General features: G+C 30.7%; 1 protein-coding gene and 1 long non-coding RNA gene across 6 annotated transcripts; both read left to right on the plus strand.

The window, feature by feature from the left end:
* Nucleotides 1–8,533: 8,533 nt before the first annotated feature.
* Nucleotides 8,534–8,950, plus strand: LOC105138808 (uncharacterized). Its single transcript, XR_844859.1, has 2 exons — nt 8,534–8,572; nt 8,666–8,950. It is a non-coding gene; the product is annotated as an uncharacterized LOC105138808 (long non-coding RNA).
* A 5,330-nt stretch (nt 8,951–14,280) lies between these two features.
* LOC105138810 (uncharacterized) lies at nt 14,281–19,013 on the plus strand. 5 transcript variants are annotated; one of them, XR_844861.1, is made up of 3 exons: nt 14,281–15,212; nt 17,751–17,826; nt 18,694–19,013. XR_844861.1 is itself a non-coding variant. In XM_011045030.1 (3 exons), the coding sequence occupies exons 1-2, from the start codon at nt 14,507–14,509 to the stop codon at nt 17,785–17,787; spliced, it is 726 nt and encodes a 241-aa protein (XP_011043332.1). In that variant the 5' UTR covers nt 14,281–14,506; the 3' UTR covers nt 17,788–17,826; nt 18,694–19,013. The 5 variants fall into 5 exon arrangements, 4 of the variants coding, with proteins under 4 accessions (XP_011043332.1, XP_011043334.1, XP_011043333.1 ...); XM_011045030.1 differs by having other exon boundaries at nt 17,768–17,826; XM_011045032.1 differs by having other exon boundaries at nt 14,281–15,200; nt 17,768–17,826.
* Nucleotides 19,014–20,092: the final 1,079 nt, after the last annotated feature.

Below are 20,092 nucleotides of genomic sequence, written 5' to 3' on the forward strand. Positions count from 1 at the left end.
AAACTTGGCAAGAAAAATATAACAAAAGTAATTCATGTAAGAGGGAACAAGAAAAATATAACAAAAGTAATTCATGTACATTTCACTAAACGTGAAAAAAATCCTGAGTCATTATCGAAAAAATTAGAAACTGCTGTTATATAACTATAAACAATTCTAGGCTATTACAGAAAGTAGAAGAACAAGAAAGAGTCCATGCGAACACTGCAGCTTAACTTCTTGGGATCCACTTTTCTCCCTGAAGTAATAAAACCATACAAGGGAAGGTTTCTGATACAACTGAAACGCTGTCTGAATAGTGATAAAATACTTTTTTTTTGGCATGTAACATCTTCAATTTGGCATTTTAATTAGTTCTGCTTTCCTTGGTGAAACTTTTGAACTGCCTATTAGCACCTTAACCAAGAGACTGGAAAAATTATGGCGAAGCGGACTCATCCGTGATATATTTTATGGATTAAATATTATAAGAAATATGATATACCCAACAAGCAACCTAGAAGTGGATTGTTGAAGAATAAACGTATTCTGATCAATAAGTCATAATTTGCAAGAGCAACCTTTGCCAATACTATCTGGAAGAATTGCCTCTTCATACTATCAGAGTTACACAATTTGCTTTAAAGCAGACATGAATAGACTATTATGAACTGAATAGCAAAAAACTGTATTTCCCACGTAGCAAACTGAGAGTAGATGCTATATGATGAGCAAATCCAGGATTCATAATTTACAAAAAAACTAGTTCAATGTGTGATTATAGATTAGTACAAGTACGTCAAAGTAGATGGAATGAACTGTGGGCGCTCCTAGAAAACTAGTTATTTTCTTTTATTTCTTTTGCTTTTACAAAAAATATATAATTAAAAGGAATTGAGAATCATGCAAGGAATTTTATTTTTTAAATTCTTTTTCAATTTCTGCTTGAACTTGGTGTTCCCTTTTAGAGGCAAAGTAACTAACTCACTAACACTTTCGAGAATCTTAAAAGTTGAAGGTATAACTCATTTAATTTTTTATTTTATTTTAACCATTTAAATTCTAATTAAAATGGGATTTTTTTAAAAAATAAAACAAAATGTGCTTGGACCCTAATAGGAAAAAATATATACATTGCATTCATTCAATAATTTCATGTTGACTTCTGAATTTTTTCTTTAATTTATATCACATTACCATGTAATTGAAAACTATGTCATTATCAAAGGAAAATAAAATTTAATGTGAACATAAGATGTGTTTATAAGTAGTTCAAAATATTTTCCAAGGATGATCTAACTTCCATCAAAGGATTCTTAATTTGTAGGGGTGAGATGTGATTTAGTTGCTTGTTATATAAAACGAACTTTACAAATCACCTTACGCTACCCAAACTATATATATATATATATATATATATATATTTAAGGTTTAATGATGAATTTTGCCACCTTTCAAATTTTAAAAGATTTATGGCGTTAATCATTCAGTTCTTCTACTAATTTGTTGCTAACCTTATTGATTTTAAAATTTAAAGCATTATTATTTAATCTTTATTTTATTATTTTTAATTTTTAATTTTTATTTTAAAAGGACTTTCAGGACTATTTTAGTCAAGTAACCCTAAAATAGTTTATATCTTATCTATATTTTAAGGTTTTTAAAATTTAAAAAGGACAAGCCACCTTCTCTCTCATACAAGTGGTTAAATTGATTAGAACTAAATAGTTACATATTCATACTCAAGTCTTGACATGTAATCTTAAAAAGATATAACATTTGAATTAGTAGTTCTCTTAATGTTAATATAAATGATATGCAATCTTTATAAAATTAATTTAAAGCCATAGAATATCCCATTGAAAGTTTATTAAATAAAATACCCAATTAATTTTTGTAAAATTAATTCATTTGGTTTGCTTGTAAAAAGATATTCTTATTTATTTCTTCAAGTTAGCATATCCAAATATATTTAAAAAAAAATCTTATTATCTAAAAATACATTTTATAGGAAAAATGTCACTTGTAAAAATTAATGATTTGGTTCATCACAATAATGAATAGTTGAACTCTTAGAACAAGAATCTCTTTTTTTAATGACAAATCATTAATCTTTTTAAACATAGAAAGTACATATTTCATTATGCCCCCTCTATCAAATACATTATATGTATGGAATGAAACGCGGATGCATGAAGCATAAAGCTCTCCCAATCAAAATATAGGGTATTGCCCATCTAACATGTGTTTTTAAAGGTCTTCTTTTTATTTGTTATGAAAAAAAAGTTATTTTTTTGTTTTTAATCTTTTTATACTATAGGTCAATTTTTTATTTTCGTTCCACTCACCACCTTAATTTTTTTTTTTAATATTATTGTTTGATATAAAATAAACCTCAAGCATCTAATTAGTATAATATTAAATGAAATATATTTTTTGAAATAAAAAGTTGTTGAATCCCTTACAATGCATGACTTAAATCATGGATTGAACAAGTTAATCTTAATTGATTCATGTTTTTTTTTTAGTTAAATATTTGTTTATTTTAATTTCATCATTCAATATTAAGTTAATTGAGAATTAAATATTATAATTTTTTAATTTATTTTTTTATAGAGTTATCACATTCTCATGATTTGCATCACATCCAAGTTGATAGAATATGTTATCGTCTTAATATTTTTATAAAAAATATCATCCAATATGTGTTAAATTTTAAGTTCATGAATAATTTTTTTCTTAGAAAATACATTAAATATGCCTTAACATTTGTTTTGCAATTGAAAAAGATTAGCCAAATCCGTCTTATTTTCTTTGTTTTTTTTTATTATCCAATTTAATTAAAAAATTGATTCTAAAATACAAAGTTATTCAACACAACCAAGCTGACTGCCTATATTGTGAGATTGTGTATCTTGATACACATCCATGGGCGGAGGCATGTATAGACTCGGGCGGGCTCTAGTCTAGGTCAAGATTTTATCACTATTTTTTAACTAGTTTTATGTAAAGAAAAATTGTAATTCTCAATTTAGGTATTAAAAAATTCTAAAATTTTATGTGAAGCCTTCTAATATGATACTTTAGCTTGGGTTAAAATTTTAAATTTTTTGAAGAAATTCAGAAATTTGATAAAAATCACAATTTAACTAGTTTTACATTATCGGGTGTAATTTTCAATTAGTCCATCAAATTGAGCTATAAAATGTTATGAAGCATCTTAAAATATATTGAATAAAATCTAGTAAATTTTTTAGGATGAATAGAGTTTGGTAGTGCTGGAAAAAAAACATCAAATAAAAGTAAAACAACTCATTAAATTAAAAAATAAGACAAATCACTTCTTCCTTCCTTTCATATATTATCAATTGGATAGAAGCAGAAAAGAAAAGAAAAAGAAAAAGAAAAGATGAGAGAGAAAGAGAGAAAAGTAAAGGAAAAATACAAAAATATCCAAGAAAAAAAATAAGAAAAGTGAGAAAATAATATTGTAAACTTACAAAGTCCAACATATAAAATACTAATCTAAGGAAAAATCAAGTAAAGGAAGGAGGAATTGAAAGTGGGGAAAAAATTAATTATTTTGTTTTTTAGTTAACATGAGATTGTTATTTTATTCCCGTTGAGGGGTTGTTACAATATTGATTAATATTCGATTATAGATGAATTATATTCCACAAAATATAAAAGGATATAACTTTAATAGTGAATTTATTTTTACTTTCACTTTAATTTTATATACTTTCAAATTTATTTTTTAATATTTTAGGTAGTGTATTTAAATTAAAACCTTACTGTTAACTTTAAAAATTCAAATTCATGTACATGAGTTAATAATTTATCCTAAAAAAATATATATATTTATTTAATAGTCCAAGGTAAAAAATAATCATGGCTCCGTTCTTGTACACATCTATATGTCAATTTTTCATTTTAGTTTTTAGTTATTGTCAATGTCTTTTTTTTTTTGCATTTATTATTACATATTATTTTTAATTTATTAAGTTACAGGTATGTATAGGTTTTATGTTTGCAATTATATTTTTTTCTATGTCTAAAAACATATTATAGAAGCTTGCGCATTTATTTTTTTATGTTGAAAGTTTTTTCATCTAACTCGAGGTAAAGTGTAATCAACATAGCTAGGATTGGACTATAACGCTTTAATGTTAGTTTCAATTTATCATAATTGTTACTCAAGTTCTTTTAAAAACTAATTTCACTCTTGAAATGATTTCTCGTAATAAAAGACATTCTTAAAGAATTAGCCTCATGATAGCTTGAACCATTTTGTATTCTTTATTTGAGCTAAAGATTCTCTTCATCACATGAGCATACGAGTTCACGAGATGTCCCTATATTTTTCATACCTTTAATTTTGAGCATAAAATATTTCTACCCTTTAACCATTATTTGATTTTTCCAACAACTTTTAGAAAGCTAAAGAAAACAAAGAACAAACTACTAAAAAATTTCTAGGAATATTTTGATGATTGGAGTTGTGGGTCAATGATGATGAAGCTGAAACTAACATTATATGTAAATTTTTTAGTGATTGGAGTTGTGGGTCGATGAAAATTTAAAATTTAAAATTTATATTCCAATACATTTGTTGTATCTATAAATATAATGTTTAAACAAAATAATATTTTAATTAAAACAATAGATTTTAAATGCATGAAAGTCATACATCGAGTTTGAAGTAAATTTTTCATTTCCTTTTAAAGAAAGCAAATGAAAAAAATAAAAGGGGAGAAAATATCTCTAATTCTTTACTAGTAACTATATTATTCCGCATTTCATCCAAAAAATCTCAAAGTCTTATTGAATTTAATGTTTATTTTGGAGGCAAAATGTGGGATATAAAAAACAAACTCACTAACACGTTCAAGAATATTTTGTACTTTCTTTTTTATTTTTATATTACCTTCACTAACATGTAATTCTTTATTTTGATAATTTTAATTCAAATTAATTGGGGATTCTATAAATTTTTTTCAAAAATAAAAATTAGTTAGGGAAGAGATATATAAATCTGGTTTTGTTCGGATGGAATGAATATTGACTTCTAAAGATAATTTAATTCATCATATTACAAATTTAATTAATATCAAATGATTCATTTTTTGTTTGTAGATTCGAGATGTGATTTAGTTATACTCATTAGATATAACAAACTTCACAAATCACCTTAAGCTTTACAAACTACTTTTTTATAAAAATAAAAAAATTATAAAAAATAAATAATAGAAAATATTCCCCTGCCCCCCACTCACTAAGTATATTCAAAAACTTAAGATTTAGTTGTGAATCTTGTCAACCTTCAAACTTTGAAAGATCTAAGGCATTAATCATTTAATTCATCTACTATTTTTTGCTCACCTTAAAAATATTTAAAGATTTGAGGCATTATTTAATTTTTATTTTATTATTTTGATTATTTAGTTTCTAATTTAGGGGGGTTTCATAATTATTTTAAGAGTATTTTTTATGCTTGGAGTTATAGATAACAAAACAAATAATAATGAATTTTATTTTTTTAATAATTTGATGGAAATTCTTTTGTTGTTTCAAAACAATTAAATTTATATCTAATTACAATCAAAATGAAAGAAAAGGACTTGTGAAATCTTGATTTGATAACCCAAATTAACCTTAAATTTATGTCTTATTACTTTCTTTTTTATTTTTATACTACCTTTCAAAATCTTAAAATTTAAGTATTAACCATTTAATTCTTTATTTTAATAATTAAACCTATAAAATAGGAATTCATGATGATAATAACTATTTAAGTAAATATTCAAGGGAAAAACCAAGATTCTTTATTTTATATCAACAACTCCTTTAAGGACCATCATTAATATTGGAGGGAAAAACCAAGATTTAAAAGCTAAAAGAAAACAAAGAACAAACTACTAAAAATTTCAAGAAATATCTTTGAAGATTGAAGTTGTGGGTCAGTGATGATGAAGTTGGAATTAACATTATATGTCAATTTTTCAATGACTGGAGTTGTGGCTCAAATGCAAATTTATGATTTTAAGTTCATATTCCAATTTATTTAATCTACCTATAAATATAATGTTTAAATGAAATTTTTTTTTAAATATAAAGCATAAAAGTCATAGTTCGAGTTTGAAGCAAAATTCTCAACTTTTTTTAAAGAAAATAAAAGAAAAAAAATATATATCTCTAATTCTTTACCAATAACTATTATTTCACATTTCATTCAAAAAATCTCAATACCTTAATGTTTATTTTGAAGGCAAAATATGAGATATAACTAATACACTCACTAACATGTTAATAAATATTTTTTACTTTCTTTTTGGTTTACACTACCTTCAAGAGTCTTAAGGTATTAATAATATAACTTTTTATTTTAATAATTTTCATTCAAATTAAATGGGGATTCTACAAACTAAGCTTTTAAAAAAAATTATGAAAAGAAATAATAGAAATTGTTTTTTGCAAGCACTCACCAAGTATATAGAAAAAAAAAAAACCTAAGGTTGAATAGTGAATCTTGCCGACCTTCAAACTTTGAAAGATTTAAAGCACAAATCATTTAATTCATCTACTAATTTTTGCTCACCTTCAAATATTTAAAGAATTGAAGCATTATTTTTTTAATATTTATTTTATTATTTTAATTATTTAGTTTCTAATTTAAGGGGGTTTCATAATCATTTTAAGAGTATTTTTTATTTTTTAAAATATTTGATGGAAGTTCTTTTGATGTTTCAAAACAATTAAATTTATATCTTATTACAATCAAAATGAAAAAAGAAAAAAGAAAAATAGTTAGGGAAGAGGTATATAAATCTGGTTTTGTTTTGAAAACCCAAATTAACCTAAAATGTATTTGAAAGTAGTGAAGTGTAGAAAGACTTTTCAAGTCCAGTAAGCACAAAAATCATCAACACATTGCTTATACTTTCCTAAATATAAACAGAGACAAGCAAAGCAAAGATCAGAGAACACTGCTTCAGTAAAGCTGCAAGAAAGGAAGCATGAAGAATTGAGATGCGCAATTAGCAAAGAAGTAAAACAAACCATACATCTCAAGGAAAAATGCAACATCCAACTCATAACCCTTGTAGTTGGGCTATATTTTGAGCATCCAAGTTCACCTTTCTATTCCTTTGTCTGCTCAGCTAGAAAAGATCTTCATCTTTCAAGTTAGTGATCAGTCTTCAATGGCTCAACATACTTGAAAAATATAGCCCAAACTACAGACCAGTTTCAAACAGTTGGCTTGGTTGAAGAACGAAGGCCCCGACCCGGCCAATTAAATATACAACCCATCCGTTACACTCTCTATAGCTAACAGTAGCAGCAGTATTCAAGTTCCACAATTAGTTTCCATAACTCCATCGCAAACGGTGAGTGCATGGGAAATCTAAGAAACCATTTTAGTTCAAAGATAAATGGTGGAGTTTCAGAAACTAAAAGCTAAACGAAGATCCTGCTACTACATTTTTTACAAAGAACAAATTTCAAACAGATTCTGAATACATGGAAATCAAGTCAACCAAGACCAACTATTTGAAACCAAAGAGGCTTATGGGCTGGACATTAGCTCATTCAATGCAATTGTCATAACCTAAAGACTGCAAGAATATTGAAGCTAACAGCAGACTACAACACTGAATGTATAAGAGCTAAGAAAATGCTATCTTTCTGTACATTTCAAATCACCAAAGAAGAAAGGACTTAGATTTCTATTTGGGATGGAAGGGCACAACTAAAATATAAGCATCAACTAACTACTTCAAATATTATGAAATAATTCATACTGAAGTTAGCATTTCAAAATAATTTTGTCAGTTTGAACATTGAAATGATTTGATCGAACAAGAGAGCATACCTTGGTCATTAGCATCAACTAGCTTCTTTACAGGTATAAGTTTTGCCACCCATATTCAGAGCCTACAGCAACATTTGCACTTTGTGTAATAACACAATCCACATATATGTCAAATTAGAATCTTTACAGAAACTTCATCAGCATTATTAGCGTGATTAGGTGAAGATAATACAATGAGATAAATTCCAAGATGAAAGCAAAATGTGTGGAATAAAACACCAAGAAACAATTACCTTCTGCCCATTAACCTTTTCCAAGGTTCTGAATTTTGTCTCATTGCCAAAGACCTATCAATATACATGTAGATAAAAGGTAAATAAGTTTTGAACCACTAACTGACACTATGAATGAAGACCAAGAGATTCTTACGGGGAAAGTTTTCTCTTACACCCCCATGAAGAACTTACAGATTGTTGGAGTGGAAAGGTTCATCATGAAATATACATATTCATGACTCAGACCGTTGAATTTCTGCCAGCAACATTTGCACTTTGTGTAATAACATAATCCACATATATGTCTCCAATGCCTTGGTCAAATTAGAATCTTTACAGAAACTTCATCAGCATTATTAGCGTGATTAGGTGAAGATAATACAATGAGATAAATTCCAAGATGAAAGCAAAATGTGTGGAATAAAACACCAAGAAACAATTACCTTCTGCCCATTAACCTTTTCCAAGGTTCTGAATTTTGTCTCATTGCCAAAGACCTATCAATATACATGTAGACAAAAGATAAATAAGTTTTGAACCACTAACTGACACTATGAATGAAGACCAAGAGATTCTTACGGGGAAAGTTTTCTCTTACACCCCCATGAAGAACTTACAGATTGTTGGAGTGGAAAGGTTCATCATGAAATATACATATTCATGACTCAGACCGTTGAATTTCTGCAAGTATAACCACAAATTCCTTGAGATAGAGCAACCTTAATAAGCTAATCTTAAATACAGTTGAGTTCAATAAAATCAAAATGTAATATAATGGTCCAAGGTTCCATGTCAGCTAAAAAAAAAACATCTAGAAAGACTACTGAGAAAGCGACAGAGCATTGACTACGGTTGCAAAACAAGGTACTTCTAAATTCCTCTCGAAGAACAACAAATTCTCCAATGATATAAAACCACCACCGCTGGGAAAAAAAAATCAAAGTATCATAAGCATATAAGAAAATGATGTTGGGAAATGATGAGACAAACATCATGGAATTCACAAAGGAACCAATGGTCTACCTAAAATGTGTTGATGGAACCTTTCCTTGCCAACCAATGGGTCCTTCCACTGCTAAGATAACCACACAGTTCTTCTCTATGAAAGGCAGAATATCATAAGGCCTTCAAAGCTTCCTAGAGTTTAGGCGCAGTACTATATAATAATGCAAGCAGGGAGCCTTCATGTTTCAAAAACTAACGACCTAATTACATGCAATATGTAGATGGAAAAGTTAAGGACTCGTACGGACCACAAATCTAGGAAACAAGCAATTCAAATGTATATTTTAAATAGGTTGAACAGATTCTCTTTCGACAACACCCAAACGGTCCATGGAACCTTCAGAGGAAGGGGTACTTGGTGCACAGATACTGTCCCAATATGTAGACAGCTCTGCAGCCTCTGCAAGTATTACTCTTGCGAGCATTAAAGAGAAAACAAGTCACTAAATTAAAAGAAACGCCAAAGAGTAGTTTCAAAATTGAGATCAATAGCTTTGATAGTTCTCATTTGGCATTACTGGTTTGTAATAATGTCAATAAGAACATAGGATGAATAATACCCGGGTACAAGTGCTTCAGTTACAAGCATATACGGATTTCTCTTCTTACCCAAATCTCACTAGAGATTTGGCCTCGAGAAACTTCCACTAGTAGCATTAGTTACTAAATGTCAAGAATGTGTATTACAAATTTCCAACAATCCCTAAATCAGTTGCTTGTTGCAAGCAGGAAAAAACATCTGTAACCCCTTATATACAATAAAAACTGTACTTGTATTGGGCAGCAAGATGACATGGCAATATGGCATTTACGCTTCCAAGTGAAACAAAAGCATGGCAACAAAGAAAGCCTATCAATTGCTATTTCATCAACCACTTACATCACAGATGACATACACAGCCAAAAGAGATCTCACCGTCAACAGGGGAAACCAAGGTTTCATTTATACCATTTTAATTTTTTTTCAGTGCAAGAATGGAACCAATCATTTCATTTTACTGATTCGCCAAAAAAAAGATTACTACTGGTAGGTAATGGTAGGCTGTGATTGATGACAGGCTAAGCAGACATCAGAGCATGTCAGAAATTTTATGTCAACAAAGAAGAAACTGACACTCAGATAGCGTCTTAAACTAAAAGATGTAGCCAAGAGCCTCACAAACTGGATAGCATTCAACCTCAAGATGATCACAGTATCAAGCAGAAACTAGCATCCTTGCACAAACAAGTATAGAAAAAAGATAATGATTTAACTTACAGCAAGTTCATCATGCTCATCTTTGCCAACAATGAAAATGCTGACATCCTGAAGCACTGTGTAAACTGGGCAAGAAAAATATAACAAAAGTAATTCAAGAATAATTCACTAAAAGGGAAAAAAATCCGGAGTCAAATTATCGAGAAAATTAGAAACTGCTGGTGTACAAATATAAAAGATATTACAATTCTATACTATGACTTGGTGAAACTTTTGAACTGTCTATTAGCACCTTAACCAGGAGACTGGATCAAAATGTGGTGAAACTGACTCATCGGTGATATACTTTATGGATTGAATACCATAAGAAATATGATATACCCAACAAGCAACCTAGAAGTGGATTGTTGAAGAATTAACATGTACCGATCAACGAGTCATAATTTGCAAGAGCAACTGTTGCCTCTACTATCCTGTAGAACTGCCTCTTCATATTATCAGAGTTCCACAATTTACTCTAAAGCAGACACGACTAGACTAAAATTTATGAACTGAAAAGCAAAAAACTGTGTTTTCCATATAGCAAACTGAGAGTAGATACTACAAGATGAGCAAATCCAGGATTCATAATTTCCAAAAACAAAAGTTTATATATAGATATAAGCCACACCACCATTTTAAATGTAAAGTGAACATAAATTATTCATTACACCAAAAACCACCTCAAATAATCGTGAACAAACCATGAAAAAGAAAGAAATCATGTTTCATTGAGTTCCATTTTTTAAGATCATTTTCTAGGGAAAGATACGCAATGCACGTTCTCATTTTCAACTTAAAATAAATAAAATTGGGAAAGGTTAATTTTTTTAGCATTTCAATTTCCAACTCCCAATTGACATAATTAGCAAGCAAACAATTTCGTTGATAGCAAATAGGTAACACAATCTGGCAGCAGAAAGCTCAAACATACGATACTTAGAGAATTCATTTGCTATGGACACAGAGGTTAACAACACAAACATAAACAGAAATTCAAATTATAGAAAAAAACAACTATTTTTTTTGCAAGATAATGAGAAACTGATTTAAAAAATTTAAACCCCATTAAATAGAAAGTGAAATTAAAATCTAACCAATTAAAGGGTTTCTTGTTCTTATAATCCTAATTCTTTTAAAGTAAGAATTAATTGAAAGAATATAAGTACCTTGAAATGTAAAAGATCGAAAAAACATGAAATTTGAAAATTCTCTACTTCCTTAATAAGTTCAAGAAATCAAACAGTGAAACGAGACAAAGTATACATGCAAATCATTAAAATATGATCAAAACAAATCATAAAATCACAAGATGTTAAAGACACTCTCCCTTTGAGAACAGATTGTATAATTATACCGAGAGAGGGAGAGATGGGTACATACCGAGAATTTGAGTGTCATGAACACTCTCCCTATGCGCGAATCTGAAATTCGCTCCCTATGAGCGAATCTGAAATTCGCTATGATCACTAAAGATCGAAAAAACATCAACTTTGAAAATTCTCCACTCCCTTAATAAATTCAAGAAATCAAAGAGGGAAACGAGACAAAGTTTACATGCAAATCACTATAATATGATCAAAACAAATCATAAAATCACAAGATGTTAAAGACACTTTTGAGAACAGATTGTATAATTATAGCGAGAGAGGGAGAGATGGGTACTTACAGAGAATTTGAGTGTCATGAACACTCTCCCTTTGAGCTAATTTGAAATTTGCTATGATCACACGAAAAATCAAACTTTATACAGAGAATTTGAATGGCTAAAACAAAATTGTTGTTTCTTGAGAAAGAGAGAGAGAGAGGAAGAGAGAGTTTTTCGTTCGAAGAAATTGAAAAATGTTGAGATTTAGAGAGAGTGAGAGAGAGAGAGAGAGAGAGAGAGTTTTTCGTTTGCAGAAATTGAAAAATGTTGAGATTAGAGAGAGTGAGTGAGAGAGAGACTGGATTTATATAGTGGAAGAGAAATTCAGAGAATTCAAAAAATATTTGACCGTTGCTTGAACTGAACGAGCGACACTGCACTTGGTCTAGTTTTCTAAACGACGACGTCTTATTAGGATTCAAACAGAATTTAAATTAGGAAACTAAATAAACACTTTTATTTAAACCCAATTATGGATAAAATTGATTTGGTTTTATTAGTTGGATGATAGCTTATCTCATCCCATCACACACTTAATATTTTTGTTATTTATTATTTATTATTTATGTTCATATCCATGTTTAGAGATTGTATTTCCTGGTTTTATTTAAAAAATTATTTTATAATAATATTACAATTCATGCATGATGAATTATTATTTTATGCTTTAGTTTTTTATGTTGTCATTTTTTGCATCATAATAATTCTATTTCTTTAAAAAATTTATTTAGTTTGGGTACTAGCAAGCAATAAAAAGATGAAAAAAATTATTTATTTGACCTAATTGATTGGATTGAATTAAAAAAAAAATGTGATTCTTGTAGGTGTGTTTTAAATAACAAGTATATATGCATTCCCACATAACCTGATTTATTAGCATTTTAATTTTTAATTTTTTTAAAAAACTGATTGAATCATAAAAATAAATACTATCCACAAATTAAATACAAAACTCACATTATTTTTATTTTATCTATTATAAATAGATTGTAACTTTCCAATATTTGGTGACAAGAGTAAATATCAAATGATTGCTTATTCTTTTTTGGAGTGAAATTATCTCAAACCAAAAGTGATTTCTTCAAATTTTAACCGAAAACATTATTTACAATATTATCCTAACCATTAAATAGCCTATTTTTCTGAGTTTATTTTTTATTTTTTCTATGTATATTATAACATTATTGGAGATTTGAGAGAGAGAGAAAAGAAAAAAAATGCAATTATGAAAAAAAAAAACCACCTTTTTGATAATTATTTACTATCAAAGGGCTATTAATTAATAATCAAAGGGCTATTAATTATAATATATATAAATGTCTCATCTTGTTAGATATTTAATAAAATTGGACATAATAATCCAAAAAGAAAAAAATAACGAGAAAAATTGAGACTCATTTTAAAGACTATGAAGACATTAGTGAAACATTGATAAATCTCTTTATCAATGTTATATTTCTTCCAAACCAAAGTACGGCCACCTCTGCCCTTGTCATCCCAACGCTTCCCTTGTCCTTCACATCCAAACTCATAGAACCTTCCTTTCCTCTTTCTTCTCTCCATCTCCACAAATAGCCATGAACAGCAATCTTTCCAACACAGTTTGCTTCTTCTCCCAAATATGAATGAAGAGCAAGAGATTCTTATGGGAAAGGTTTCCTCTTACACACCCATGAAGAACTTACAGCTTGTTGGAGTGGAAAGGTTCATCATGAAATCTACATATTCAGGACTCAGAACGTTGAATTTCTACATGTATAGCCACAAATTCCATAAGATGACATCCGTAACCCCTTGTATACAATAAAAACTTTGCCTATGTTAGGCAGCAAGATGACATGGCAATATGACATTTGCGCTTCTAATTGAAACAAAAGCATCGCAACAAAGAAAACCTAAGTGCTATTCAAATAACATTATTGGAGATTTGAGAGAGAGAAAAAAGAAAAAAAATGCAATTATGAAACAAACCACCTTTTTGATAATTATTTACTATCAAAGGGCTATTAATTAATAGTAAATTTACAATGTGTTAGTAAAAAGAATGAGATCTCAAGATCAGTCTCATCTTGTAAAATATTTAATAAAATTGGACATACAAATCCAAAAAGAAAAAAATAAAGAGAAAAATTAAGACCCATTTTAAAGACTATAAGGATAACATTGAGAGAAATTAAACCATGAGGACATTAGTGAAACATTGATAAATCTATAAGGTCAAAAATACATATTTACCCGAATCCAATCCAGAAGCATCCAAAGAGTATACTGTGGATCAAAACCTCTTTACTTCTTCCAAACCAAAGTAGGGCCACCTCTGCCCTTGTCATCCCAACACCTCTCTTGTCCTTTCTCATCCAAAATCAAAGAACCTTCCTTTCCTCTTTCTTCTCTCCATCTCCAAAAAGAGCCAAAGTACCAATCTTTCCATCACAGTTTGCTTCTTCTACCAAATATTCCCTTCTCAAACTCCACAAAAACAGAAGCCCAGAAGCCAGATCACTTGTTTATTCGCTTTTGTGTCTTGTTTTTCCTGTTTAGCAGCAGCTATGGCATCTTCACCATCACCTAAGAAAAACCCCCCAACAGAATCAGCCGTGGTGGTTCAAGTCCAACCCCCTTCCCCACGTTTACATGTCACCACTCCAACAACTTGTGCTCAAAGAAGAATAGGAATTGCTGTTGATCTCAGTGATGAAAGTGCTTTTGCTGTCAAATGGGCTGTTCAAAACTACTTACGTGCTGGTGATGCAGTGATCTTAGTCCATGTTAGCCCCACAAATGTTCTTTATGGTGCTGATTGGGGGTCGTTGCCAATTAAAGAGAATTACAATCTAGATGATCAAAATGAAGAGAATCAGCAAAAGATTGAAGAGGATTTTAATCTGTTTACAAGCACCAAAGCTAATGATATAGCCCAGCCTCTTGTTGATGCAAACATACCCTTTAAAATTCATATTGTGAAGGATCATGATATGAAAGAAAGGCTTTGTTTGGAGGTTGAGAGGTTGGGGTTGAGTGCTGTGGTAATGGGGAGTAGAGGGTTTGGTGCTTCAAGGAAGAGTAGTAAAGGGAGGTTAGGGAGTGTTAGTGATTATTGTGTTCATCATTGCGTTTGCCCTGTTATTGTTGTGAGGTTTCCTGATGAGAAAGATGGTGGCGCTGGTGAGGAGTCAGAGAGGGACGGTGGGACGACGTTGTGTACGGTGATGGAGGAGGAGCAGGAAGAGCACGACATGGATGGTAAACAATCAGGTTTGAGTTTGTTTGTTGTTTTGTTATGCTTAATTGGCTTATGATTCTCTTGGATTGATTAATGTCATTAAGGCTAATGGTCTTTTCATTAGTTGAGATCATTGGTTAATTCTAGTGTTGTAAGCCGAATGGTGCTTTGAGCTGGTAATTACATGGTTTATCAGTATGATCATCTTTATGATTGTTAGCAGAAGAAATATATCTTGAGTTTATGCCATTAGTTTCTTCACTGTAGTTTCTTTCCGTTTAGGTTTAGATCATTGTATGTGATTCTTCTGTCAAAGCTTGTTTCCATTTTAGCTCCAAATTGTCATCTTTATGATTATAAAGGCAATCTCATGCAAGATTGATAGTGCAGATAACTATGAGAGTGCATTGAATAGTGAAATTTCCTTTAAATATGGCCACTGAATAACTATTAGGTCAGAGCTTTTTTTCCTCTTAATGGTAATGATTTTGATTTGGGTGTTTAGGACCACGCTAGGGATGACTTCTGATCAGTGATAAATGATATTGGTGTGAAAGACTTTTTTGTTGTTACTATTAGTTTTTTTGGGGTCTTTCTTGGATATTAATACTTTTCCTTTGTGTCAACCCATACCTGATTACCATTCCAGAACAGCTTGATTCAGCAACATCGATTGTGATGATTTATATACAGGATGGTGCACTAAAAGAAAATACATGTAACGTGTTTTTAGAGGATTTTTTATATTTAACAATGAACTTGGGAGATTTCTTTTCAAACTTCAAGAAAGAATCAACTTGAGGAACGTTATGCTTCTGCATTTATTGTTTCAACAGATGATTAAGGAGTAACATCAAACTATGACCAGTTTAGTAACTCTTTCACATTTATTGTTTCAACAGATGATTAAGGAATAATATCAAACTACGAACAGTTATAGAATTTTGATGTTTGCTTACAACATCACACTACTTGCACCATGTACAATGGTCTACTTGTCAATGCTGTGAACTTCCGTTTCTGCCAATTTGGCTGTTTTATTTTGATGAGAACTAATAAAGAAGAAGACAACCTTAGATTCCGTGTCTTTTTTAATTTAGTGCGCTTCGAGTAAATACAATTGCTTCTGCATCTTTGTCATTTCCATTGAGGTAAGGTTCAGCATGTTTTATTTTTCACACAACTCAGTAGGAGCCTATTTGTTATTTTAATGAGTGGTGTTGTGTTAAAGGCATGTTTCATATGTTCCCTTTTCTTTTGCTCTGCCTCTTTCATTGCTGTAGTTATCCTAATTTCAAACGCCTTTTCCCTTGTGCTATTCCAGGCCTTCAGTCTGTTCACCAAATAAATTCATAAAGTGTCAACTTAGGGAACATTCCATGTTTCAAGTCTTAGTTGCTTAGTTCAATGATGCAACTTTAGGGTTCTTGTTCAAATACCATCAAACTTTTGACCTTTAAATTTACTTCATAAACTTCTTGGAATTCAACGTCACCAGTCTGCCTTTTAGTTTTAATCAACTTGCATGTTCTCTTTAACGGTGATAAATACTGCTAGTGTTTGAGAACTGTTTTATATGTGATTTTTTCTTCTTCAATTTGCAACACTGAAAATTCCAACTACATTCTCAAAATGAAAACTTGGTACTTGTGGCATGTATCCCTGTCAATGCATTCACTTTTTGGGTTGATTGAGGGCGATTAGCTAAAAGAATATTGGTCTTTGAACTTATATCTCGTCATATTAGCTTGTGTCAATAATAATCACTTGGAAGACATAAGAAACTTGACCAGGCATTGGATGAAAATGAAAAGCATTTGATAATTCCATGGATTAAGACGTTCTGTCTTTCATTTTTAACATAGATGGAAAAGTTAGTAGCATTCAAGGCTTGATATAGTGTTCTCATTTGAAATTGAATTTTGGTTGTGATACACATGACAGGGGTACATCTTTCATGTTTAGCTTAGGAGGGGTGCTTGGGGGTGGGAGGGTGGGTGGGTTCAGCTTGTTTATGCAACTCGGTGGTTTTCTATTAAGTGATGGTGAAGCATTGATGGTAATTTCAAATCTGAGTGACTGTAGCTAAAGCCAAAAGGTACCTTTGGCATACCAAGACCTGACGTGCATATTCTATAGGTGTTGTTGATTTTAGCTTGTACTGGAAGGATCTAATCCTATTACTATCACCAATAGCAGTTTTCTTTTCCAAGTGAGGACACTATCGGGAATGGTCAATGTAGTTAGCATGCCTAGGAAAAAGTTGCCATCTAAGAGAGTTTGCTCATCTAATATTTCCTTTAATGGGTGTGTTTATCATATATTAAGTTTAAAAGAGAGATTTGTGTTTGTTTCAGAGCATTTATTATTCTCTAGACTGCATAGAGAGTTTGTCTATGTGGAATAATTGTCATTTAATATATAATTCTGCCTTAGAACCTAATATTGTTGTGTGCTCGAATTATCAAAACACATTTTTATAGTCATCTTTATGATTGTTGGCTTGTTCTTCTTTTTTTTGTCCCTGTTAGTTTCTTTAGCTTGTTTCTTTTTACCACCATCTCTAACGGACCACATAAATGAATAGCGAACAAGAGAGGCAAATGATTGCAGAGGAAGATAGTTGTGGTGGCCCAAAGACTGCTGGTAAATATCAAGAGAGATTCTATGGGCTTATTTGGTTGGGAACTATTTTTCCTTGTAGTTTAATGTTAGAAAATAATATAAATCATATTTCAAGGCTTTACGTAATAGCTTAGGATTTTGCGTTCATATGTTTCTTAACAATTACCTGGTGATGGTGATATTATCACCCAGCCTGTTACTTGCTGGGTTTAAATACATACGAGCTTATTCACAAACATCAAAGTGGCTGTCAGCAAAATGTAGTGTCCGAACTCATTTAAACTCCTGAAAAACCAGTAAATCAACTTGTTCTAAGTTAGCATCTCATGCTAACATTAGATTCATTTCTCGTGTGGTTGTATGGTGTTCCGTCATGATATATGCATCTGCTTCAATGACTATTCTTCTCAATGTCTTAACTACAACATCCTTTCTCAAGTTCTTTATGTTCTTACCGCTTCCAGAATACCAGTTATGCTGGGAAGCACTTCAAAGTTCCATGGTTTTATCGATTCCCTTGTTGGGGTGTAATGGGTTAGCTCATTATCACGAGACCAACAGGAGGATTCTGATACCGCTGCATGAATCAATTATGGAAACCATCTTGGAGGTTAAAATTGCAATTCCATGAGTGTAATAGAATCAAAGTTCCGAATACTACTTAATAGAATCAAAGTTCCGAATACTACTTAATAGAATCAAAGTTCCGAATACTACTTAATAGAATCAAAGTTCCGAATACTACTTTCTTTCTCTATTCAAGATTACATACCCTCATATCTAATGGACAAAAATATAAGAACATGATGTATTTATAAGAAAGTTGATTTCAGTATTCCTTTGCTTGCGTTAAGGCTAAATTCTAGTAATCTTTTCTGTGTCTTGCAGATATGGAAGCAGCTTCTTGAAAGGATAGATGAGATGTTCCATGCGTCTTGTTGGTTGCATGATCATTTCTTTGAAAAATGCTTGGTATTACTGTTCTCTGTCAGCTTAATACTACATTTCGAAATGTGCAGTTTACTTAAATGTGTAGTTTGGATGATGGATCGGTGATGATGAACTGCTCTTTTGGAGGTCTTAGTGTAAATAAGTTGCGCTTTTTTGATGGACTGGCGAAATATCTGCTAAGAACCTCATCTACTTGTATGCATATTTGGTTTTCTTTATTTCCAATATGTTTTAGTAAATGTGAACTGATTGGGAAATGAACGGCTTTTAGAGCTTGAACAGGCAGGTAATTGATGACCTGCTAAATTAAACAAGAGTAAAATCTAATATAGTTAAGTTAGTCATGGTTTTGAATATAGAATGAAGTCAGTAAGGGTTGGTATAATTCTGAATGAGAAATTACAAGTCGGTGGGATGTTGCGAAACAAAAGCTGAAAGAGATATCTTCAGTTACACGAGGCTCCTTTTCTTTCTCTCAGGAGACTTATCAATGGTTCTTGGGGTGATATAAAGAAAATAACAAGCCTTTATCTGTTCACATCTGATTGTTTAAATCGCACCTTAATTTTAGAGTAGAAATACGAGGATAATGACAATTACAAGCGCGAGAAGCAAGTTATGGATCCTCTAAAGTTCTCAGGAAATGAGAATTGTTATGAAGATGATCTGCAGGAAGTTGACCAGCATGTTTATCTACTCTTATGAGCAATGATGAACGAAGACGTGCTGGCATTGTCCATGCATGTAGTAAGAGTGACAATCGATCTTGAAAGCTGGTGATTGATGGAGGAATTACCAATGAATGTGGTTTTGAAGATTGTTGGGGAGGTTGGATTTGAAAGTCGAGAAGCATCCAATTCCTTTTCGAGTAGCATGTATTAATGAGACTATTATAACTGTGGCTAAAATACGTTTTTATTCCGAAGACTATAAAAATGGAATTTACGATGATATATAGTGTTTTATTTATGGATGAAGTTGCATTTTTTTTTATTGGTTGTCTTTAGGCCATAAACAAAAATAAATAGAGCAATTTAATAAACCAAGGCAGAGATAAATTGTGGCTCTGATACCAAATGTAAAACTTAATTTTTGATTCTTTGATGCGGAATAAATATGTTTATAATAGAATTGTAAGTCTTAATAACAAGGAAACAATACCTCCAGCCATTGATGTTCCTCATGTATTTGCTGCTCTCTTTATATATATATTTGGCACTTCCAAACTCTACTCACTCTATATAAATGGTATAAAACTTAAGATAATTGAGTTAGTGAGTATGGGGACCAAATAACATTAGTTATAATCAAAACTTTCATCAAGCTTTAATGGTTA

The sequence above is a fragment of the Populus euphratica genome, unplaced genomic scaffold (assembly GCF_000495115.2).
Source record: "Populus euphratica unplaced genomic scaffold, PopEup_1.0 scaffold159.1, whole genome shotgun sequence".
NCBI lineage: Eukaryota > Viridiplantae > Streptophyta > Magnoliopsida > Malpighiales > Salicaceae > Populus > Populus euphratica.

Coding starts and splice junctions, on each gene's coding strand:
- LOC105138810 (XM_011045030.1), top strand. CDS start 14,507: ATGGCATCTTCACCATCACCTAAGAAAAACCCCCCAACAGAATCAGCC. Junction 15,213..17,767: donor CATGGATGGTAAACAATCAG/GTTTGAGTTTGT, acceptor ATAAATGAATAG/CGAACAAGAGAGGCAAATGA.